The sequence below is a fragment of the Puma concolor genome, chromosome E4, assembly GCF_028749965.1.
Source record: "Puma concolor isolate L17-30 chromosome E4, mPumCon1.1.hap2, whole genome shotgun sequence".
Taxonomy (NCBI): Eukaryota; Metazoa; Chordata; class Mammalia; order Carnivora; family Felidae; genus Puma; species Puma concolor.
Genome location: NC_141683.1, coordinates 47,561,870 through 47,588,494, shown reverse-complemented (window position 1 = coordinate 47,588,494; position 26,625 = coordinate 47,561,870). Strand labels below are relative to the sequence as shown.

The 26,625-nt window shown below is 35.9% G+C and overlaps 1 protein-coding gene across 2 annotated transcripts in view; it reads right to left on the bottom strand.

The window, feature by feature from the left end:
- HMCN1 (hemicentin 1) overlaps positions 1-26,625 on the bottom strand; it is a 482,690-nt gene that overhangs the window by 290,560 nt on the left and 165,505 nt on the right. For both annotated transcript variants that reach the window (XM_086694136.1, XM_086694137.1), the window contains exons 5-10: positions 21,297-21,468; positions 19,153-19,259; positions 6,709-6,829; positions 5,544-5,807; positions 3,704-3,848; positions 150-271 (exon numbers count right to left, since the gene is read on the bottom strand). In XM_086694136.1, the coding sequence (XP_086550262.1) occupies positions 150-271; positions 3,704-3,848; positions 5,544-5,807; positions 6,709-6,829; positions 19,153-19,259; positions 21,297-21,468 (931 nt within the window). The remainder of the gene's footprint in view (positions 1-149; positions 272-3,703; positions 3,849-5,543; positions 5,808-6,708; positions 6,830-19,152; positions 19,260-21,296; positions 21,469-26,625) is intronic.

The following is a 26,625-nucleotide window of genomic DNA, read 5'->3' as shown; positions in this document are numbered from 1 at the left end:
GGGGAAACCAAGGCACTGAGTCCTTAAATGCTTGTCCCAAGGAAGGTCACACAGCTAATATGTAGTGAAGCCAGGATTATCAAACATCCCATTTCCATAGCTGCACTAATTTCCAGGCAACTGCAAAGCAATTAGCGACAATTACTTACCTGACACATCAAAAAATGTCTGTGCCCGTCCAGTCCCCGCACTGCTGACAGCGATGCACTCATAGGCACCTTCATCAGACAAAGTGACCTTTTCAATCTCCCAGTTCACACTGGCAGATTCCCTGGGGCAAGAAAATAGAAACCATTTTAGTTATGACAAAAGCAAGACAAAGTTGAAAGCAGTGATTTTTTGGAAGTATTCATTCAAAAGAACAATGTAAAAATAAGCAGATGAAACTACAGAGTTCCTCATAGCTTAAAATTATACACCTTTTCATTAGAAAGGCATTGAGGAGGGCACCTATTGGGATGAGCACTGGGTGTTGTATGGAAACCAATTTGACAATAAATTTCATATTAAAAAAAGAAGAAGAAAGTTAAGCTCTCTGAGCAAAAGGCACACCAAAGGCAATAAGACACAGAGTTTGTGAATTTCTTTAGGGAAACATTTTCTGGCTATGTGAAAATATAAGATAAAGATTTAATAGAGCAACACTCCTTAAATCCTCTCTCCTTCCATATTATTTCCAGTTTTGGGTCTTGTTCAGTAGAGGTTCTCAACCAAAGCAATTCAACAAGGTAATTCATGAGTTTGAAGGTAGAAAATTGACTTTTTGATCCCAAAAAGTTCTTTTTAATTTTCTTGTATATAAGCTCCACATAAGGCTATGGAACATATCTGGTTCAATCTACGTATACATTGACAAAAGAAAAAAATTACCCATTTTATTATCAAACCTGTCATTTAGGTTAAAAAAACCCATTTGCTATAATATGTATCCATTCATTTAATAAATACTTATTCTTTGGCCTTTAACACTGTTCAAATTGCTTTCTATTTTTTCGAAGTGTTTTAGTAATAGATATTTAATTCTGATAGATATTTCATATCTAATTAGTTAATAGATATTAATAGATACTTTAAAGGATTCCAATAATCTACAAAATAGGCATTATCTTATTTTAAAATAGAATTGAAAATCATAACTATTTTCCTAATTTTCTTCTTACACTCATCCATAGCTATGTTTAACCTTCTTTAACATTCAAGACATAGATGAGATGAAAAGCCCATTGCAGAGGCAAAAGACACCGTACACCGAAATCTGAAAGTGGTATGAGATATAATAGCTCAGTTATAACACCAGATCTCTTGCTGTCCAAAAAAAAAAAAAAAAAAAAAAAAAAAATACCTGTCATCAAAAAGCCACGAAGAACTTACTGAGCTCTTAATGTGTATTTATCACTAATCTAGACTTTGTAAGAGAAAGTGAAGGCACAGGTTCCTATTCATCAGAAAACGGACAAAATAAGCAAGGTCACTGTTCCATATATTTTAGTAACAGAATATTCACTTTAGTTAATGTTTCCTTTCAACCATGTATGCATGAGGTGTCAGTAGTCCTTACTGCCCCATTCAGAAGAAAAAGGAGTATGAGCATACTCTAAGCCACAGTCATCACCTAAGCTATATCTTTAATGCCTAAGAGCAGTAAGCTAAGTCCAAGTTTATAACTGTCATCGTCTAAGAGGTACTGGTAAGTTCCAGGGAGGCAGAAGTTTGAAATACATACAGTGTGTCGTGTTTTCTGCAATGCCAAGTTCGGACCCAAGCACACAACATTAGGATTCATCAAAACTTAGACACATGGATATTTTAGAAACAGATAGTGACAATTCTTCCAGTCCCTCGTTTTAAAAACAAGTAAGTCGAGATTCAGGAAGAAGGATAAGTAATTAGTTCAAAGGCACGTAAACAGGGTGAGATTACGTAAAGAATATTCTTGACAGTGATACTTGCTCCTCTCATTTATGAAATATTACGTGAAAATAATTCTCTTTTTTCATGTAGTCTTCTCAGTTAACATTAAAACTCTAAGAAGTTTTGAAGGCATGACCTTTGGAATAAGGAAAGAACATGTCAAATAGAAATGTGTCCTGCTGCTAATGCAAACTAATTCTCTCTTACATCCCCTAGTGACCATAGCGACTCACATAACAAAGATTAAGTCACATGTCTCAAGTTATTAGGAAATCTAGGGCAGGGACTTGTGAGTGAATCAGGGTTAGAGTATCAATCCATCACCACCCATGCCAAATTCTGTCTTTAGCCTCTTACACACAAAGCCGCTTAATATATGTCAGCAAGGCATGTCACATCTCTGGGCCACAGAGCTGGAAAAATGAAAGAATTCTTGTGGCTTACCTCCCAGGAATTGTGTGGAATTAATGAATTAATATTTATAAAGAATCTCAAGTGTCTTTGAAACATGTTACTATTTAAACATGAAACAGAATTATTTGATTTCATCAGGCAGTTATGTAGCTTCATCATTTAATATCCTGGTCAGTTATGTTGCTGGTTATTAAACATGGAGCTTAGGGAATCATTAAGATACACAATATAAAAAAAAGTAGCAGGAAGTAATACAGCTCAATCTTCAAATAGTGGAATTTTTTTCTAAAGTTATACTGAATATTCCTGCCATAGTTTTTGCTTAAAATGACCCCCTAAAGAGATTAAATAGGCTAATACTGTCAAATATTTAGCATTTTATGGAAGTTATTTATATTACTATTGAATCAACAGCATAGAAATTTTGTAAAATAATTTCTAGAGTTTTTCTCCAAATGTAGTTTGTTTCATTAGTAAGATTAAAAAAAAATTCCAGAAATCATCCTCCAGATTTCAAGGTCTACTCAATTTTCTCACTGATTATTTATATTTATCTAAAAAAGCCATCCATCTTCACAAGGAAGATCAGTGCTTCCTCACCCACTCCCACTGATTGTTACGTGCAGTAGCCACACATGCTCTCCCTCCACCTGCTGTCCCAGTCCACTTCACTTCCCTAACCCCATCCTCTACCCTTCTCCTGGCTCACTGCACTCCAGCCACACTGGCTTCCTTCCTGTCTTTCTTTCCCCCATGCCCAGTCAGCTCCAGCCTTGTGCATTTGCACTAACTGTTCCTGGCATGCAAATCCTTTTTCCTAGATATCTATCTGCATGATCATCTCTCACCATGTTTAGGTCTTTGCTCAAATGTCCCTTATCCTGAATTTTAAAACTGCAAGTTGGCCAAAACCACATGCACCCCATCTCTCAATTATATTCAGAGATTTGTTTGCCCCAAAGCCAACAAAGCTTAAACTCTTCTCTTTTGCGAGGACCTTTCCAAAGTTTAGTACCTAACTTTATATTCATAATTTTGTATTCTTGGGCTTAACAAGAGACCGTCAAGTTATATAACATCCAGATTCTATAAAACCTGAATCAACCCTTGAATGAATTCTAGCACTTACTAAATTAACATATTTAACATATTATAAATGAGAAATTAACATATCATAAAACATATATCTGTTTTCTTTCTCCATTATAATAAAATCTCCATAAGGGCACAGACCTGCGCCTGTTTTGTTCACTGCTATATTCCAAGACTATGGAACAAATAAATGGGAATTTCCAATGAAAAAGCACATTAAAATAAGTATCTGTTTGTATTTAGATGTTTAATGCTTTCTATAACTGCTAATAAAACATGTACACACCTTAAATACTGGTCTACTCCAAGTGTAACTCCATTTCTGACAAAGCTCAAGGTAAAGGGTAAAAGACTCTCAACAGAGCAGGAAATGTGGCCTGGCTGCAAGTAGTATCCCGGGGTTTTCATGGGCATTGTAACTTTGGGAGCATCTAGGAAAAATAGAACATGGGCAACAAGGTCACAATAATATTGGGTACTTCCTGTTAATCCATTCAAAATCTTCAAACCTTAATTATTCTAGTAAACCCTCTGCATTCCAATTAATCTAAATCACTAAAAATCACTTTAATTATCTTTCTTTGTTCAAACCCCATTAATTTCTGGATCTCTCCATGGACCCCTTACTAACGTATTCATTAAACCTGAGACTCTATTTTTTAAGACACTATTTTTTGTGCCACCAATATAGAAAAAAAAAAAAAAAACAAAAAAACAAAGGCTACCGAATAAGTTACAATACCTCCTCCACTGTAGAATCTATTGTTATTTAAAAAATGTAAATATATGAAAAGGACCTACATGGCTTAGAATTGAAGTCATACACCTTAGCTAGCAGATGGTAGGGGGAAGCCCTGCCATTAGCAAGTCACCTCACCTGGACCAAAAAAGTCTGGGTACTGAATGTAACTTCCTTGCTGTGCCCCCCAGCACCATCTTGCTACATTGCCCACAGGTTCTACAAAAAGACGAGGCCTCTTGGGGCACTTGGGTGGTTCAGTGGGTTAAGCATCTGACTTCAGCTCAAGTCATGATCTCACGGTTTGTGAGTTCGAGCCCCACGTCGGGCTCTGTGCTGCCAGCTTGGAGCTTGGAGCCTGGAGCCTGGAGCCTGGACCCTGTTTCAGATTCTATGTCTCCCTTTCTCTCTGCCCCTCCCCTGCTCATGCTATCTCTCTCTCTCTCTCTCTCAAAAATAAGTAAACTTAAAAAAAAAAAAAAGAATTGAAGTCATACAGTAATTGTTTTCCCAAAAATAATGGGAAAAAAACTTGATTTTTAAGAATCCAACAGATTTTGCAGTATTCAATTTAGGGGTAAGACAACTAACTATGAGGAAATACTGAGGTTGGTTCTAATCTCGCCATTCGACAACCATTAAAGAATAGCTGTACAGTTGTTTCTGAATTTCTCAAATTACAACCTTATGTATAAATGATAAATTGTTGTCCCTCCATCCAATAGTACAATATTAGAAATAATCCTTCTACAGATTTGCATATCCACAGTTTTGGCTACAGTGCCAAAGTTTTTATCACAGTTGTCATTAGCCTTGAGAAATAGCAAGAGTAGAGACAAACTGAAATGCTACCTCATGCTTCCAAAGAATCCTTAATCTACGTTCTCATCTCTATACAACAGCAAATATATGAGTAACTAGCTTACTGATTAACTGCCAACTTATCACATTAAGGCAGAATCATCACCAGATGTTTACAATGAATTACTATTCACAAAGTAGGTTTCTGACAATCATTGATAAGCATTTAGCCCATTTGGCCAATTTGGGTAGCTTGATCAAACACTGAGCGTGTGTGCCAGGCTTTCTTTTTTTTTTTTTTTTTTTTTTTTTTAGGGGGAGTAAGAGTACCAGAATTTCCCAGTTGTTACACTGATTGCACCAATCAGAATTTTCAGATCTGCAGTCAGTGAGACTTCACATGAAACTCTGGATGTGCTTTTTATGATTAAGAAAAATTGTGTTACCTAAGTGTAAATGTCCATCAATTTGACAACCCAGTAATAATGTGAAGATATTCTTTATTTTATAGTGCATTCTTTACTATAGGACCACAGTACTCCCTTAAACTATAAATACTCCAGGGTCTTATAAAATGATGTCTCACCTGGGATGATACTAGAGAAGGAAACACTTGAAACCCTCTGGAAGAGATAATCATCCTTATCATAGCCTGTGACTCTGAGAAAGAAGGCTTCATTTGGTGGTATAAAGTCAGAAATATTCCACAAGCCATAAGGTTTTCGGTCAGGGTAATATTTAACAGGGATAGTCTTCAGAGAACTGCCTGAGATACTCAGAAGTTCAAGACGATCTACTTTGGCTGGGACGGAAATTCCAGAAGTATTCAGCAGCACATAAGTAGGAATTCCTAGAGGAGAAAGACTTTATTATTATTATTATTAATAAGTAATGTACAATTGAGTTATTTATCAGATAAATCTTTGAACTATAATAACAGAGAAGTATTATAAATATGAGTACTACAAACTGTTGAACAAATTGTGGCCTAATTATAGAATCTTTTCTACTACGTTAAAGACAGTTATTCATGACCAGAGAAACTTAGGAAATCCTAATTAATTATTTTTATGGTATTTTAATAATATCATACATAGAAAAATCAGAATTGTGACTACTGTATTAATGTTTAATTACATAAATATTTAATTTTTAAGGATTCACTATGTGTATCCTTCCAGTAATTGTAGTAATAAAAGAATGATCAGAAAAAAATAAATTTAAGGAGTCACGGTACGATTAAACATCTTTTTATCTATAAACCTATAATCTTGCATGAATAAAATAAGAACAAGGTTTAAAAAGCAGCAATAATTTTATCTTTGAACATACAATGGCACATAATGTCTTTAATTTTTTAGCCATCTACACACATAAAACCCTCATTTTTCACCTTGACAACAAGGTAATTTATAGATGTTAGTAAAAATCTCAAGATACACGTCAGTAGTTTTCAAAGTTCAGTAAGTTTAGGAATCAACTGGGGTGCTTGATATAGTGCATATTCCTGGGTCCAACCTAATTTGGTTCTAATTCAGGAGATCTGGGGTGAGGCCCAGGAATCTTAATTTTTAACAAGCTGAGTAATTTTAATATCACTGGTCTTACACTTCGAGAAAAAAGTGATGAGGCCAAGAATATAACTCCCAATTCTGTTGAATTCCACAAAATTATAAAATCACAGACAATCTGAGCAATGTTTTGCACTTGGATATCTACTACGTCAACTTTGGTAATATGCGCATACAAACCTTGCACTGGTCTGCTGACTGTTTTTTTGAAATCCAGGGTGGGCTTTCGGGAAAAACCAGCTCTGAAATCAATCGTACTAAGGCCGGTGATGCGAACAGAGTGCCTTCCACTGCTAGAAGTCTGAAAAATGTTTAACGACAAACCCCGTGAGTTGATCCAGGTTGCTGGTCACAATAAACACTACCTGGTATGGGAAACTACAAGGTGTTTAATTAGGACTGATGTCCAATAATTGAGGCTCTGATCTGGGTGTTCTAAACTTAACTATGATTCTACACATTAAATGCAAGTTTTATAACGCATATCCCAAGGGATTGTTCTAAAATAAAATTCAGTAATACACTGGCCCAATGGTATAAGATATAGATGTTGAGTCACTAGTGAATACCCCTGAAGTTAATCTGTAAAAGCTCCATAAGGACATGGATCATTGTGGTTTTACATGGTAGACGTTCAACAAATATCGATGAAATGAATGGATGACTAAATCTTCTCCCCTAAACACTATCCAAGTTTGACTCTGGAAAAGATCTCCTTCTTTGCATCTGGGAAGATACAGCCAGGATGAGCACTGAGAGCTGACCACTATCCAGATTTTGGCCAACCAGCATCCTCAGCTCAGCAGCGTCCTAGCAAAAGCACTGGGTGCTTGAGACACAAATGTGCATAAAACATGGTCCCCATCCTCTAAGTACTCATGGGTAATGAGGGAGACAGATGGAGAAATAGAAAGCTTTAATATGATGCAGTATTAGAAATACATAAGTGGTATGCAAAAATACATAAAAGCAACATAGACTAGCCTGTAGTTCGGCTAAAACCTCCTAAAGGGGATGATGGCTGGACTAAATATTGAATAGCTCTGCACTGAAATGACTCATATGTGGATAAATAATAAATAATTTGGATGAAGGCCACAGGATAAAATAGTAACACTAATGTTTACTGAGTGCTCCCTCTATGTCCAGACTCTTTAAATACATTGGCTAATTTAATTTTCGTTACAATTCTATCAGATATATATCATCATTATCACCACTGCGCTGATAAACAGATGGGGCACTAAGTCATTAAGTAGCTTTTTAAGTTCACAAGGCTTCTTAACTGCAGAGGTGGGGTTTTAATGGTAAGGTCAGGCTCCCAGGTCTTCACCAGAGTGCTACATTGTCTCCCAAGAGCAAGGTTAGCCTCTATGTCAACGTCTTTCAAAATAAGAGCCGAGGAGCACCTTCATCTACAGCTATACAAAATCACTCAGGTTGTTTCTTAAAAATGTAGACTCCAACCCAGATTTACTGAATCAGAATGTATGGTGAGTGGAGTCTAGGAATCGACATTTCAAAAACCCACCTAACATTTATGAATAAGAGTTCACCAGGGGTGCCTGGGTGCCTCAGTCAGTTAAGCTTCTGACTTCGGCTCAGGTCGTGATCTCATGGTTCATGAGTTAGAGCTCCACACTGGGCTCTCTGCTGTCAGAACGGAGCCTGCTTGGGATCCTCTGCGCGTTCTCTCTCTCTTCCCCACCCCCCAAAATAAAAAATAAACATTAAAAAAAGAAAGAAAAAGAGTTCACCATATGTTATTACATTGATCACCAAGATTCTCTCTCAAAGTAAAATGACCACATGATAGCAGCATTGATAGAATGCACTAGAAATATGCGTGCCTATATTATATATAATTATATATAAAATTGTAATCTGATAAACAGCCATATTAAGGCAGACCATGATTAAAAACATGCCACTTCCCTGCTAGGAATTTACCCAAGGGATACAGGAGTACTGATGCATAGGGGCACTTGTACCCCAATGTTTATAGCAGCACTTTCAACAATAGCCAAATTATGGAAAGAGTCTAAATGTCCATCAACTGATGAATGGATAAAGAAATTGTGGTTTATATACACAATGGAGTACTACGTGGCAATGAGAAGGAATGAAATATGGCCCTTTGTAGCAATGTAGATGGAACTGGAGAGTGTGATGCTAAGTGAAATAAGCCATACAGAGAAAGACAGATACCATATGGTTTCACTCTTATGTGGATCCTGAGAAACTTAACAGAAACCCATGGGGGAGGGGAAGAAAAAAAAAAAAAAAAAAGAGTTTAGAGTGGAAGAGAGCCAAAGCATATAAGATTCTTAAAAACTGAGAACAGGGGCGCCTGGGTGGCGCAGTCGGTTAAGCGTCCGACTTCAGCCAGGTCACAATCTCGCGGTCCGTGAGTTAGAGCCCCGCGTCGGGCTCTGGGCTGATGGCTCAGAGCCTGGAGCCTGTTTCCGATTCTGTGTCTCCCTCTCTCTCTGCCCCTCCCCCGTTCATGCTCTGTCTCTGTCTGTCCCAAAAATAAATAAACGTTGGAAAAAAAAAAAAAAAAACAAAAAAAAACTGAGAACAAACTGAGGGTTGATGGGGGTGGGAGGGAGGGGAGGGTGGGTGATGGGTATTGAGGAGGGCACCTTTTGGGATGAGCACTGGGTGTTGTATGGAAACCAATTTGACAATAAACTTCATATACTGAAAAAAAAAAACATGCCACTTTCAGAGCTCTGCAAACTACACAGCCTTCCTGAAATCACTGCGATTAGCAACCAGGAGAGGAAAGAGAAGGAGATATGTCCCTTTTACTACCATATTTTTTTCTCATTGAGCAAAACCTGCAAAAACTAAAAAAAAAAAAAAAAAAACCAAAAAACAACCAAAAAAAAAAAAAAAACCAAAAAAAAAAAAAAAGGAAAATGAAGGTGAAAAAAAAAAGAAAAAACACATGGCCATAAAAACAGGTTTGTTGTATTTTTAGTGTAAATGCTGCTGCTAATTACTCCAGCTCATTTTCCTAAGGTTTACAAAGGACTGTGTAAAGTGTGGGGTCTCAGTACCACCATTTATTCCATTATTTCTAAAGGAAGATGTGTCATGAATTCCATACAGTAGAGCAAAGAAAAGGGGGGAGTGGTGGTGCATATGGGCTACGATTCAATTTTACATTGGGATTTCCTAGGGGTTATACAAAACCTTGTTAAGTCTATTTCAACTGGTTTAGATCACACAGTGCCTTACTGAAGACACTATTGCCTCCTGGTTTCATGTAAGGACAATCAAAAGGGTCAATATTAGGATGACTTGATTTATATTTATTCACTGACATGATATATTATCATTAATTGCTACTCAGAAAGTCTCCTATGATTGAGGTTACCAAGGCTACACATGACCCATAATTTGCCGAATAACTACCATCAGGTGTCAATTATCTTGCATATGTGCTGTGTACAAATCAACTGACAAAGAGTCCATTTTAAGAGTGGTGCTTAATATCAAAGTGACAAAATTAGAAATTACCTGTGTTTGAAAATATGGCATTTTATTACTAAACAATATATTAAAAATAGAGCAGAGCTAATGAATAAGGAGCTCCTTTTAACCTCTATAAAATTATTGTAAAATAAATTAATTTTGATCCTTAAAATACCACACTAATTAATGAAGTATATGGAAATAAGGATGTAGGTTTCCTGTTCTCTGAGCAATGCCAAAAATATGAAGGGTAACAGGTTAACCAAGTTTTTTAACTTTGTGTTTCTATATTATATTTTAAACAGTCGGTATAGAATTTGAAAGGGTTTGTAAGCAAAAGTATTTCCAAGTGAGTCCGTTTTCATGTAAAACTACATCCAACTCTGTATCAATCAGGGTAATAGGAATGAAGGGCATCACAAATAAACCAAAATTGTGGTTTAAAAATAGAATAAAAATTTAAAAATTAAACTAATTTAGTTTAAAATAACCTCTGACACTCATGCATGCATTTATCATTCTCTAATCATTCTCTGAAAATAATTACAACAATATTTGGATAATACTTGGGGAACACAAAACATCATATTAAAATGTCTTTTTAAGAAACCGCCAATAGTTTATAATTTTTGTCTGGTATCTTAAGGTAAATTATTTTTTTAGTCTGCTTCTTAACTCAGCTCCCTTTTTCAAATATTAGTGTTAATAAGAACAAAAAGCGGGGAGGCCTGGGTGGCTCAGTCAGTTAAGCATCCGACTCTTGATTTCAGCTCAGGTCATGATCTCACAGTTTGTGAGACTGAGCCCCGTGTCGGGTTCTGTGCTGACAGGACAAAGCCTGCTTGGGGTTCGTTCTCTCTCTCTCTCTCTCTCTCTCTCTCTCTCTCTCTTTCTGTTCCTCCCTGACTCACACTCTGTGTCAAAAATAAATAACTGAACTTTAGAAAAATAACAAAAGGGTTCTATGTATAATGATGGTAAATAAACCAGTAAATGGTAAAGGAGAAGAAATATTAACATATACAAAATGCAAACTGTACAACAGACTAAATCTTTCATTTTATAAATGATCACTTTTGATCTTTACAAAAGCCCCTTTGTGGGAGTATATTATCCTAATTTCACAGATATATCAGGTGGAAGAGCTGTGGTATACACTCAGTGAAGCTCCAGAAACCAACCTCTATAGCCACCCTATATGTTTCTCATGCTTATCTCACTGAATTTGATTATGCTGGTTTCAAGGAAAACACTGGAAAATGCTGAACTGATCTACATAGTAGGAGAGTAATGTGGAACTCATGAGACTATTCAGAGGAGAGAAGTAGAGGCATAATAAGAAGAAAAGAGGAATGGGGCCAAGGAGAGAGAAGGGGATAAGGTGCTTCAAGACATAACCCCAAATCTTCAGTTAAATCTACTAAACTCACAAGTCCTGTTATTAGTGGATTTCCTGTGATATTTTTGATGAGGCTGAGCTTTGTCCTGTATCAAAGTACAGAAGGTGATAATCAATATACAAATAATCAGGAGGCAAGGAGACCTAAGAAAGTAAGCTTTCAGCAAATTCCATAAACGTTGGGAGAAGGCTCTGAATTCTCACATATTATGGACATAGTGGGGTTGGAGGAGAATTAATGATGTGAAGGTCCTAGTGGAACAAAGAATATTCAGCTAGTTCTGTAATTGAGTCAAACAGAGAAAAAGAGAGGCAGTCCAGCTGCATATTCCTTCCCTCTCTTTTCTCCTCCAAATTATTCTAGCAATTTTAATATCATTTTTCTTTATATGTAATAATATTAGTAAGACCACATTACTCACTTAATGTTTTTATATTTGGTCTGTTTATCATGTGGGTTATTTGAATTTGGCTCCAAAAAAACATCTCTCCACCATAGAATGTCTTGAAGTACCATTTCTGCACAAAGCCACTCTAATCTCATGGCTTCTATAGTTAAGAAGAAGGAAACCTAGCAGCAGCATGATAGCTCCAACAATAACAGGCAAATTTCTAGACACTAGGCACTAAACAGGGTTTGTATGGGCTAGGAACTCTTGAGAATTGTATTTCACACAGTGTATTTATTCATACAATTTTTTAAAGTTCACAACGATCTATTATGAACTTTATTCTGAATTACACTGAATTACTCTCTGAATTCAATGTCATGAACTCAAAATGACTCTGAATTCATTACAACTCTGAATTACAATGTCATGTTGGTCAAGTTGTGGAAGCGTCTGAGTCAAGAACACACAGGCTGCTGCAGTGTGAGCAGAGCTGAGGCAAAGATAAAGTTATACTAGATACCTATCGACATCCTAAAATTGTAAATAGGTAACCTTGATCCTCAAAGGAGTAACAGAAAAGAAGGAACAGAGTAGACCAAGTCTAGGTTTCTGAATTGAAGTGACTCTGTGAGGAGTGAAGGAGGACAGGCTAAAATACCATGGAGAGCTCCAGGAAAAATTAGTTATCCTCTGATATCTGTGGATGGATCTACTTCTTAGTTTAAACATAAAGGCCTATTAAATACCTCTCTATATTGAAAGTCCCATAGGGTGATAATGGTCTCTTATTTACCATAGGCATTTTGTAAGTGTAGGTTTAAAAAATGATACTAAAGCCCTCCAAATGCCTAACTAATGTTGGTGCTTTCCCTTAGACTCCTTAAGAACCAGCAAATGCCAGATTCATCAAGAATTCGTGAATTTTTCCAGAAGCATTATGCTAAGTTTCTTCACACATTATTTGATGTAATCCTATTGCATCCAAAGATGACTTTATAACACTATAAAGAAACTGATATTCAAAGAAATGATTGCTTGCCTAGGTTTAGATAGCAAGTTAAATGGCAACTGTTCCAAGTTCAGTGCTTTTTCTTTTTTAAAATTTTTTTTTTCAACGTTTATTTATTTTTGGGACAGAGAGAGACAGAGCATGAATGGGGGAGGGGCAGAGAGAGAGGGAGACACAGAATCGGAAACAGGCTCCAGGCTCCGAGCCATGAGCCCAGAGCCTGACGCGGGGCTCGAACTCACTGACCGCGAGATCGTGACCTGGCTGAAGTCGGACGCTTAACCGACTGCGCCACCCAGGCGCCCCAGTGCTTTTTCTATAGTACCCAAGTCGATGCATAGCATTTTAGGATAACATCATCTCTGGGATGATTTGCACACTGTGGCAATAGAAGATAATGATGCCATCTAATTATTCATTTGCCATTCTACATTTCTAAATACACTTCCATTAGGAGAGGTCAGGTTGGTTAGTGAAGAGTTGGTAAACTGCTTTCTGAATAAAAAGCCTTAATTCTGGGCACTTGCCAATTTCTGTGGTGTAAATACTACCACCATGGCTGATTTCAAGCTCCCAACATGATGTTACTGAACACAGAGGTGGGAAGAGAAAGTGCATAATTTCCTCTCCATGAGCCATTATGAGCCAGATCCAGTATACCACTAGGCCATGGTAACAGGGACTAAAGTGTGTCTGTCACTCACAGAGATATCTGTGTCATTCCAGGAGTGACACAAATTCCTTTTTTAAAAAAGTTCAATGCACATTCTCCAGTCTTTTCTCCCACTGAAATAACTGAAGAGGCTAAATGTTCTAAATTATGGTGGAGCTTCCATCAGCTTGGGTTCGTGAGTAACTGTGTAAAGTAGAACATCTTGTCAACACCCAAAGAACATGTAACATTAGTAAGGAATTACCTTTCTTACATTACGCCAGTAAGAATTATTCCTCCTACTAAATGTGAAGCCTGCCCTTTTATACGTTGAATTAAAATGTGATTGATAGAACTGGCTTTAATTCTCTTTCCTAAAGAGTTTCAATGCTTTATGAAAATATATAAGCCCAGGGTACCTGGGTGGCTCAGTCAATTATGCGTCCAACTCTTGATTTTAGCTCAGGTCATGATCTCACAGTTGTGAGATCAAGCCCCTGAGTCAGGCTCTGTGCTGAGTATGGTGCCTGCTTAACATTCTCTCTCTCTCTCTCTCTCTCTCTCTCTCTCTCTCTCTCTCTCTCTGTCTCTCTCTCTCCTCCTCCTCCCCGTTTGTATGCTCTCTCTCTAAAAAAAAAAAACAAAAAAACAAAAAAAAAAACAAAAAAAAACATAAAAAAACAAAGCCCAAAGTAAAAAAAAATCATGTGTATCCGCATTAGTAGAAATAGTATACATACAATCTTCAATTTACACATATTCAAGAGTACAACTAATTCTACCATTAATGTGTCAGTAAGTAGGCATTATTTCCCCCATTTTTCTCAGACTTGGGAAATTAGGTAATTTCTTCAAGGTCAAAGAGCTATTAAGTAGTGGATCTTGGATGAAAATGGGTGCAAACTCTTCTCAAAGTATTTGTTCTTAAGTGACATACTGTTCTTTAGAAATTAAAGAAATATGGCAGTTTCAAATATTTATTGAAAACCTACTACGGGCTGGGCATTGTGCCAGGCACAAAGATATAATAATGCCAGCTAGATTTAAATACTCTCATTCTATTAGGCATTGTATGTTTAGAGAAATGTGATATAAGGAAAGAAATGTATCCAAAGCATAGAATAAATTATATATATATATATATATATATATACACACACACACACACACACACATACATATGCACACATATATAACACACTACACATAACATACACATAGATATACACATACATACACATAGACATATAAATGTACAGATTTTTTTTTTAATTTTTTTTTTTTCAACGTTTATTTTATTTTTGGGACAGAGAGAGACAGAGCATGAACGGGGGAGGGGCAGAGAGAGAGGGAGACACAGAATCGGAAACAGGCTCCAGGCTCTGAGCCATCAGCCCAGAGCCCCACGCAGGGCTCGAACCCACGGACCGCGAGATCGTGACCTGGCTGAAGTCGGACGCTTAACCGACTGCGCCACCCAGGCGCCCAAGATTTTTTTTTTTTAAAGGAAACATTCTATTTGGTTGATAATCTGGTATCAGCAGACTAAAAAAACTGGGAAATTTTCCAGAAAATCTCTAGTATAAAGCATTCCATTGACCTAAAACATCTGAATTAATGCTGCACCTAATCCATTTAAATAACACACCTGGTGTCATCTTCAGGCTTTTTCAAAAGAGTCACCAGGTGAGAATAATTGGAAGCCAGTGTAATAATCTTCTTGTGTGGTCCTTCGTTGACTTGAGATTTATTTAATTATGATTCCTAAACAAGCTTATGCCACTTGAGTATGGTTTCCAAAATATTCTTATCTTTAGAAAATCCATTAGTAGTCTCCTGCAACCAGCATAGCTATCTAAAACCAAAACATTTCTACTAGTCTCAGAATCTCAATATAATCATGTGGTTGGGTACACTTCTTTCTCTACTTGGAAGATCATCTAAGGACAGTTTATCCAAATTTACTTAATGGAAATGTGCCCCAAGGGATGTGTTGGATTACATTGATCACACTGATAATCCTAGACTAATAGAAACAGTTTGTGCCACCTAAACCCGAAGGGTGCTGACAATTATTTAATGTCTTTGTAGGAAGCTTCACTTAAGGAACAAAATTTGGCCTGAGAGTTTTTGTGGTTATGTTCAAACATTCTATATATAGATATAGCTGCCTGAATGGAAAATCCGTATTGCATAGAAACGAGATTCAGGATTTGTAGTTTCTCTACAATGGAAATTTAGGGACATAAAACAACATTATCTTGTGTTTTTAGTAAACCTTTACATTCTTCTTACTCATCTATTTCTAACATGTTTTTACCTGCATCAGAGGCAACCTAAAGCATTTGAGTCATTTATGTGAACTATACAGATGAGTAAACTCATTGTCTATTTGGTAACAGTGTCCTAATAAGTTACAGAAAAGTAATTACCAAGGTTTTAGAGGAAAACCACAGAAGAAAAGAAATTGCCACTCTCACAGTGTTTTAAATCATGGACAAATTAAAGAGTTCCATGCCAGCACATAACTAAATCAACTCTTCAACTTGCTTCCTTGGACATTATCAAAATAAATGCATTCATTTTTATTCATGAATATTCATGTAGTTCTTTCCCAGACATCTGTGGCATATACCATCAACAAAATCTGGTCTAGAGTAAAATAAGAAGAGAAAACCTGTACAGAAATAAATATAAAATCTGTAGAGAAATCATCAAAAAGGGAGGTGCAGAAAAACTGAAGTAGAAGGCCAGAGGGAAAAGAGAGCCTTTGAATGGAAAAAAGTCAGAAAAGGCTTGATAAAAGTGTTGTCATTTGCCATGAAAATCAGAAGTCAGATGGAAAGGAAGGGCATTCTAGGAGAAGGAACAACTTAAGAGAAAACACAGGTCAAGAGAATGTGGTAGGAGATAGGATGAGAGAGAGTACAAAGTTATATTTGACTAGAGTGTAAAGGAAAGTGACAGACAAGAGTTAGAAGGACTGGTTGAGGCTCAGTTGGGTGGCCCTGGAATACCATGCTAAAGTCAAATAATAGTTTTCCATACTTGGGATAAAAACTGCTATGTGAAATATTCAACAAGCCCTTATGAATTCTACTGATAGAGCAGACATTTTCCAGATAGCTGAGTGCATGAGAGATAGCACCAGAGATAATACTATCTAATCTCAGACATTTCTCTTCTTGAGAAAGTGCACATGTAAAACATTATCATTCATTAGCCATCAAAAAGGGAGATCCAAAGTCAGCAGTGATATTTATGTCTCTAGGTTCAGCTCAATTTCCTTTGCATCAACCTGATATATTATTTTGGTATTTCATATAGGAGCAAAATAAGTTTATTATCTTCAAATTGCATTGTAATGTATATCCTTTGTTTAGCTACCACTAATTGTACTCTATAAATGGTGTGACATCAGAACCAGAGGTTTTTTTGTGAGAACTCTTATCTATTTACTGTGTCTTTTCATTGTTTCCTTAATTATAAGAGTCTGAACTTACAGACTTGTCTAAACAGAGTCCCCTTCACCTCATCCCCTTATCGTCTCCCTCCTCACTCACAAAGTAATCCTCAGTGCTTTTCTGTTCTAATTATCAATTAAAATGTGCTTAGTGCCATTAAGTATCAGGGAACATGGCCAAGGGCAAAACTCCATAAATGTTTATTGGATGGATGACTGAGTGGGTAGATGTGTTAGGCACAAGATAAAGCAACAGCCATGCAATATTTCTCTTCTTCTGGGCAAGAGTTTTACTAGAGGAAATACTATGGGTAGCAATCCAAATCACCTGCAAAAGAGGTTCATATACTTTGCAATAAGTTGCCAATAATACAAAAGAAATGTCATCACTTGTACATATTTCACAATCAGTAACTTGATGCTTATTCAGAAAGCAAGAAGAAATTGCCTCACTGAACTTGCTAGTCAAGACATTGTTGGTTTAGGTCACACTTAAAGTATTTGAGGGAAAAAAAAAGACTCTAAACCTCCTATACTTACTGTGGTCACAGAAGGTTAGACTCAACACTAGTCATACACTGGGGGAGTTGGTTAAAATAACTATACCATCCAATTTGGCTACACTTGTTTAAAATATAGCAGTAAAACATTGCATCGTTACAACTGAATGCCCTCAGTAAATATTGAGCACCTAGTAAGCACATGGAAGGAGGTGAATAAAACAGGCAGATGGGGCCATTACGTTTCACACTGCCTTTTCACCCAAACCCTTATCCCATATTATCCACCTCCCCCCCCACCCCCCAAAAAAAACCATATGACTGTTTCTACTTTCCCCATAAGGCTGAGAGTTCTGAGAATATTCTAGGGCTTGGATGAAGTTACAATGGAAGCTTTCATTTTTTTAAGCTGGGAAAGTTAACATAGGTATTCTTTTAAAAAGGAAAAAGCAAACAAAAACAAAAACTGACATGCAAGAAATGGCACCTCAGATGCCTGGGGTATGAACACTTCCATGCACATTCACAGCAGCTCCAACATTTCAATCATGAGCCCATGAATCTTTTTTTTTTTTTTTTTTTTTTTAATGTAGGGAAACTGAGATAGCAAGAGTAAATGATGCAAGGGGTATCTTCAATTTGAGTTATCCCAGAAGGATTCTAGAGCAAGCTGTTTATTTGGGAGGTACAAAGGATGCTCATAGGAAGAGGGAAGTGATACAGGAAAAGGAATGTAGCCCCAGAAGGGCGTGCTTTCAGTCCTGCTCCCATGTGGACAACTGGAGTTTATTCCTGCCAGAGACTGAAAGCTGCTCCTGAGGGGTTTAATTCTCTGGCAGAACAGCCTTCTTCTGTTCTGGAAAGAAAAAAACCTCTTAGGCACAGAAATGCAGATACTGGAGTTGGAATTAGGCCAGAGCACATTGAAAAGCCTGAGAAACACGGGCAAGTCCCTCAGAATATCCACGACAATGAGTCACACACATAATCTACTGCAGAACTGGATTTCAATTTATGGTATTCTGAATTCGGAGTGTATGTTCTGTCCTCCATATTACCATAATACAATGCTTAGAGTGAATATATACTACTTCGTGTAATTCTAGGATCCAAACACCATATTGGGTTCGAGTAAACAATGAATGTAGATCTATCCAAATAACAAGAGCCAATAGAACCTGAGTGCTTACTTTGTAACAGGAACTATGCTAAGTATTTCATTTGTATCATATTAATTTTATTCTCAGCACAATTCTATGAAGTAAAAGAGTATTATTTTTTTATTCCGACATTAGGAGGAGGAGAGCAAGGCACAGAGAACTCTACAGTCCCAAGGAAATAAAGCTTTTAAGTAGCAGCATTGAGATTCCTACCCAGGCATCCCCGTACTAGAGCCTATGCCCCTAACCATTATTCTCGACTAGCTCCATCTCTGATTGTTTTGGAAAAAGGAGGTGCATAAAAAAGTCAATCTACAGGTTTGATTATTGGAAAACTATCTGAGAATTTAAGTGTATTCTGTGGTGATATCAATGCCGTTCATGGTCATCAAAACTTAACACTACCAAATTCACGTGATCAAGACACCTTTACAAATGCATTATGTATACTGCTTTTTAGTAAAAGCATTCTCCGTGATTGCGAGAGAAGATATAAATATTGTATATACTTTATAAAACATGCCAACATCAAAACAAAATAAACAGACTTTGTAAAATAACCATACCTTCACTGTCCACATTCCAGCCTCTGGCTCTTTAACATTCACCACCTTGGCAGAGTTATGGATATTTAATAGCTCATTCAGGCCAAATCCTTTTTTTATCAGCTTCCCTGAAAGACAGACATAAAGGTAACAAGCATAAGCTTTCTTTCAGCTATGTGTACTAGCTGTATACATTTCCAGTACAAATTACCTGATGGACATGTGTGCCTATAGCTCAAAACATTATTTATTTCTAAAATATGTTTAATTTTATGGTTTCTGGACATTGAAACTGAAGTATCAGATTCCCATTTGCTATGAGGATTTGGTCTTAAAACAAAAATAACAACTGGCAGACTGCAATCATATTTCCAAAGCCAGCCTAGGTAACAATTATTATGGCTACTGAGAAGTTACGTGCAGTCACTAGAGACATTTAGATTTAACAGATGGCAAGAACAGTAAACCAGAATAAATGTCTTTTTGGAGATCACTCAAGGTATTACTAACATGAGAGCCTTGGGCATATTTGTGCACGAAGCCCAAAACATTAACCTGTATTCCATGAAGCACAGGAGAAAGCTTTTATTGTCACATTTAAAGGAGGCAGTGAAATAAAGTAGCATGGTACTATCTCCTATGACCTGAGATTTACCTAAAGTATCTAATAGTTGGGACATAGAGAAGAAGAAAAGCAAATTAGGAATTAAGCCATAGTTTAGTTATTCACTCGTGGCTCTCTATAGACTCCTTCTGCAGTTATATAAACAAATCAATTATAAGAATCTATGTTTGCATCAGAAGTTTTACAATTATTGTAAACAACTTTTAAAATATCAATGTCAATGGCTTTTTAAAGTAGTAGAAACATAATACAGTGAATAACATAGTTTTAATTATCCAGGTAGTGAAAACCACAAATCTTTCCTGGGGAGCATGGAAGGTTAGAATGGAATGCTACCTCAACAGACAAATTCATGTATTCAGCTAAACCCATAGGAGTCTTAAAAAATAGGTCTTATTTGTTTGGTAAATCTCCGCTTTGATTGGTAGCACGAATGTGGTCTTTGGGGACAATTTCCTATGCTGTTTTCTTTTAGGCATTAGTTATTTCTTAAGACTTAAATTGAATAAGTAAGCTAGTTACTCTCTTTCCATTTACAAATACTCACAAATAGGTTTAAAAAAAGCAGCACACTAAAGCCACAATGGAAATGATAATATGTTACAAACATCAATAGGTAGGTAAATAAATAAATAATCAAACAAATAAATAAATAAATTCTAAATGCAAATAATAGGGAAAATGAGGTTTCTATCTTTACTAGATTCCTTTTCAATGTAAGTCTTATTAGAATATTCAACTAGCCAAGGAAGCAGGTCAATTCCTAGGGTTATGACATACAACTGAGGAAGCAAAGTAAATCAAAACATTATTCTATTAAAGAATGTGGTTTTTAACTCTCTTCTGTAAAAGTCAACCCTATCGGGGCGCCTGGGTGGCGCAGTCGGTTAAGTGTCCGACTTCAGCCAGGTCACGATCTCGCGGTCCGTGAGTTCGAGCCCCGCGTCGGGCTCTGGGCTGATGGCTCAGAGCCTGGAGCCTGTTTCCGATTCTGTATCTCCCTCTCTCTCTGCCCCTCCCCCGTTCATGCTCTGTCTCTCTCTGTCCCAAAAATAAATAAACATTGAAAAAAAAAAAATTAAGAAAAAAAAAAAGTCAACCCTATCAAGAAGACAATATGGTAAAAAAAAAATAGGCAGTTAGTTTTAAAAGGAGGTTTTTCATGTGATTCATTAAAAATAACACAAAATACTAAATTTTATAGAATATGTTACATGAAATATTTCCTCATACATAAATTAGGAAAATATAATTTCAGGCTCAATTTAAATATTTTTTTTCTTTTGAGTAGTTTAGCTACAATTAAGTTACCAAATCTGATCTATATAAATTATTAGGAGTTTCAGTTTTTTGAATCTCATGTTAATTCAACAATACTTACGACTAAAAAGTTTTATTTTTAAAAAGTCCTTCCTAGTCACTTTTGAATTCACTGAATTTATTCGTAAAGTTAGCATTAACTTGACATAAATAAGTGTGCAAAAAACTTTTACCTTTCATGGTTTTCGTATTTTATTATATGATGTATGATATATCTCACCTAAAGGATTGCGAATTTCAATCCCTGGAGAAGGGCCACTCAGAGACACAGTAACCTCTTTTAGGCTGGGATCAAAAGGAATTTTCCAAGTGTTTACAGCTTGTTCCAAATGATCTGTTGATAACAGGTGAACTTTAGAGGACTGCACTGCTTCCTCTACCCATTTTAACACCTATAAAAGAAAAGAAGAAGCGTGAGTGATGTCAGAAACATTTACAGTATTATACATCCATGACTTCAGATACAGTATTTTTCTTTGGTTAATCACATGAATTGGCACTTCCTGTACTAGTATGGGGTTTAGTTCCATCACGGTGAAGAGAAACCTTTTCCTACATCCAGTTATTGTAGTAGCTTCAGAATAAAGTAACTAGTGTAATCCATGCTCAGATTTCAAGTTTTCTATTTGGAATAATATATTAAAAATGAGATTATGATGTCTGAAAGCTAAAGTGAAATAGGCAGAGATATTACGGACAGCTTTATATTTTTCAAGAGAAATAAAAAAGAACCTATAAAACACATGGTATTGCCAATATTGTGAGATCCCATTTCCCTCCATTCTCTCTTTCTGGATTTCTTTTAAGATACAATTTTTAAAAGATAACTAGCAAATGAATCCAATTTCAATATGTTGGGTCTATGAATTGTTGGAATATAGTATATGGTAATTATATACAGAATATTGTAATATATATTGCAGTATATCAAATGTTACAAAATAATTACAATGCCAGCAAAATATTCATTTTTTATGATAAAACAAGAAAGTACCAAAAATAATGGAAGAAACTAACCACTGTATTTTTTGAAAAATAGAAAAATATTTCAGGTTAGAATGAATGAAAGTAGTGTATTTTGCAAACACTGTCTTGGGGGAAATATTAAGAAATTAGGTTATAAAAAGGTGTTAATGCTTCACTGTAAACAAGAAAGACTTCCAGTTCTCAGAAGTGTTCTGCAACAGCAAATACAAGTTCTCATTAAACAAATAGTGCATTTCTGGGTAGGAACTGCTTATTTGAACTTACTACAATTGATTCTAAATCATGATAATCTTTAATCTACCTCTGATCTTCCTCTGGTTTATATATCTTTCAAGATTATATCCTATCATGAATAATTTCCCTTGTAATTACGCGTAAAATACTAAACAGAGCTGAATATGAAGCTACAGCCTAAATGTTTGAAATAAAACTTTCTTTTTATTTTATTTTATTTTATTTTATTATGAAATTTATTGTCAAATTGGTTTCCATACAACACCCAGTGCTCATCCCAAAATAAAACCTTCTTTTTAATTACAATAGTGGCAGTCACAAATCAATCCGACAACAAGTACTGTGTAATAACTTCATTCTCTATAAAAACCACCCCTTGATTTTTGTCCACAAGGATGAGGAAAGTAGCTAACACATCACATAAGTAGCAATGGTTAGGCAATTATGTTCATCTATAAAACACATGTTTACGGTTCAAGCTACTCTTCCAGGTACTAAGTATTTTAGTCAATATTCAGCAACCACTCTTCCTCTCTGAACTAGTGTTTACTAAATTTTTTGCACGCTTTATACATTATTTAGTTTTAATGAATCTTCCTGTCTTTTCTCCAGGGTCAAGAACAGCCCACATCTCTTTCATCTTTGTACACCGGAAACCACATGGCATGCTGTACACACGATAGAGGTGGGATATGCACTAATGTCCATGAAGTTGGTCATAATGAGGATAATAATGACTTCTTCTGAAATAAAAAATGTTATGGCGATTTATGAAACAGAGAGCCCTGCTGAAGTAATGTATGTAAAGTGCCCATCATAATAGTTGCCACATAATAGACAAAGGTTTCCTTGCCGCTATATCTCAATTCCCTTCTTTCCCCTCAATGAATATTTCACCAGTGGCTTCATGAGCAAAGTGAAAAAATTCATTCATGAAAGTCAGACAGTATTTCTGTAAATGAGAAAAGAGGGGGCGACGTCACTCCAGGAAGAAGAGAGGACCTGAGAAAATACACGAAGACAGAAGTACTCCAGATATGTTGGGAACATGAATGAAACCATGTTGCTACGGTGAAGTGTTCAGAAGAAGGGGACATAGAAGATGAGGGCGGAAGCATCAGGGGCAAACTATGTATGATCACCCAGTCAGGCTGTGACATTTGGATTTTATCCTAAATATCTCACTGGAAAACTACGTGAAAGGTTTTAAGCAGAGGACTAATACAGTACAAACGTTATTTTACAAAAAAAAAAAAAAAAAAAAAACCCACAAACCTTATAGTGGTGTCATAGACAAATTGAACAGAAAGACCAAATCCATTATAGTTAATTACCCCTAAAAGGAAATTACATATTTCCTCAAGTTTTAACCTTAGAAGGCACCTGGATTTTATATACAAAATGAAGTATATATCAAAACAATTGTCTAAAGAAGCAGATGCCATATTTGAAAAATGGGTTCTCTCAGTGATCATGCTTGAATAGAAATGTATGTATCATCTGCTCAATAAATCTGTCCATATGGCTATAGAAATCAGACTGGTTGTAACTACTACTGGACTAAGTAAAACACAATTTTAATAATCTGAGTGTTGACATTTTTATTTCTTAAACATAGAATATGGCTGTCTAACTGAAGGAAATGGAAATACTGGCTTACTGTCTGAGAAAGCAAATGAGAAATGTGACTGATAACAAATAACTTTGAGGATAATGTCCAGTGAGGAGATGCAAGAAGGCAAAGGACAAGAGAACTAGATAAATGAGAACATTTGTTTTAGTGGTAAGACACATCATGTGGCTGTAAGTGATTAGTCGAAAAGAAGAAAAAGAATTAGTAAACAAGAAGTGCATCCCACCTCAAGTTTAACAATGAAATGCAACAGAAATGGAAGAGAAATTTTTTATACATCCCTCTTGAAATGAATATATATCTCTGGATGGCTCCTCAAATATATCTTTCCTTCAAACCCAATGCAGAGGTTATGATATATCACTGGGAATCTATTCATTGTCTATTACGTATGCAGAGAAATCACTAAGTCCTAGGCATTCTTATAAAAATGGAAGAGTTTCTACTTTAGTTGCATTTTCATAAGGCAAGTGTGTTCAAATGGTATGGAATATGAGAGCTTTTGAGTTTACTCAATACTTTTTGCAAATCACCAACATTTATGAAGCTTTCACAAAGGATTACTATGTATCATAATATTACTTGTGAAAGATACAGTTCAGACTTCTTAAAAGTCACTTTTTTATCCACTTATAAAAAAATCAAATCAAAATATAGATTTTACCAGTGTATGCATTAATGAAGATCACTGCAGGCTACAGAATTACCATTAGTGAGATTTCTGGCCTCCTATGTTACTACATATAAGAAAGAAATCTTTAATTGTCTAACCATGAGAAATGTTCTCATGAGATTGGAAATAATCTTCTGTGTAATGACAAATGGAACAGAATTACAATAATCTGAGAATCTTTGGATTGGTACATTTTTACTAATGTAAAAACTGTTTCAAACCACTAGGTAACCATTAATTATACATTAAAATTTTAATTAAAAATGTTTCTCTAATAATTCGTATCAGTTTATATCTCCAAGGGGTTTTGAGAGCATCTAATACAGCTCCTTTATTTTACAGGTAGGAAACTGATATTTCAAAGAGTTCTTGTACCTCTTAAATACCTAACTAGACTTATTCTAGCTTAATAATTGTTTTATATAAGACTCCTGTGTTCTTGAAGATACTTTCTTAGTTTATATATTTTATATCATATGTAATGATCAATATTTAGAAGGTCATATACATATCAGATAAAGGGTTAGAATCCAAAACCTATAAATAACTTATCAAACTCAACACCCAAAAACAAATAATCCAGTGAAGAAATGGGAAAAAGACATGAATAGACACTTCTCCAAAGAAGACATCCAGATGGCCCACCGACACATGAAAAAATGCTCAACATCACTCATCATCAGGGAAATACACATCAAAACCACAATGAGATACCACCTCATACCTGTCAGAATGGCTTATATTAACAACTCAGGCAACAACAGATGTTGGGAAGGATGTGGAAAAAGTGGATCTCTTTTGCATTGCTGGTGGGAATGCAAGCTGGTGCAACCACTCTGGAAAACAGTGTGGAGGTTCCTCAAAAAAGTAAAAAATAGCACTACCCTACAACCCAGGAATTGCGCTACTAGGTATTTATCCAAGGGTACAGGGATGCTGTTTCGAAGGGACACATGCACCCCAATGTTTATAGCAGCACTATCAACAACAGCCAAAGTATGGAAAGAGCCCAAATGTCCATCGACGGATGAGTGGATAAAGAAGATGTGGTATATATATATATATATATATATACAATGGAGTATTACTTGGCGCTCAGAAAGAATCCATGCCATTTGCAACTACATGGATGGAACTAGAGGGTATTATGCTAAGCGAAATTAGTCAAAGAGAGACAAATATCATATGACTTCACTCATATGAGGAATTTAAGACACAAAACAGATGAACATAAGGGAAGAGAAGCAAAAATAATATAAAAACATGCAGGGGGACAAAACATAAGAGACTCTTAAATATAGAGAAGCAGAGGGTTGCTGGAGGGGTTGTGGGAGGGGGATGGGCTAAATGGGTAAGGGACATTAAGGAATCTACTCCTGAAATCATTGTTGCACTATATGCTACCTAACTTGGATGTAAATTTAAAAACATAACAAAATAAAATTAAGGTCATATGTCTATTTTACATGGGAATGAGATGCAAGTATTATTTCAAAGCACAAAACCAGGATACATTGTTATATATTATGAAATATAATAGTGCTAAGCAGAAATGGAAGCAAAATCATTTTTTTTATACCCTTCAAGAACAAAACATGAAGAAGAGCTTTGTTTAGCTGCTTGGAAGGACATCTTTTTTTTTCTCCTGCACTGAGATATAATTGACATATAAGATTATATGAGTTTTATTCATTATTTGTATACATGGCAAAATAATCACAATAAGTCTGGTTAATATCCATCATCATACATAGTTACAATTTTTTTCTCTTATGATGAGAACTTTTAAGATTTACTCTTAGCAACTCTCAAACATACACTACAGTATTATTAACTATAGCTACCATGTGGTACATTACATCCCCAAGACTGACTTATTCTATAACTAAAAGACTGTACGTTTTGATCCCCTTCACCCATTTCTCTAATTCCTCTACCACTCTCCACATCTGACAACCACCAGTCTGTTCTCCGTTATCTATGAACTCAGTTTTGGTTTGGGTTTTGTTTTTGTTTTAGGTT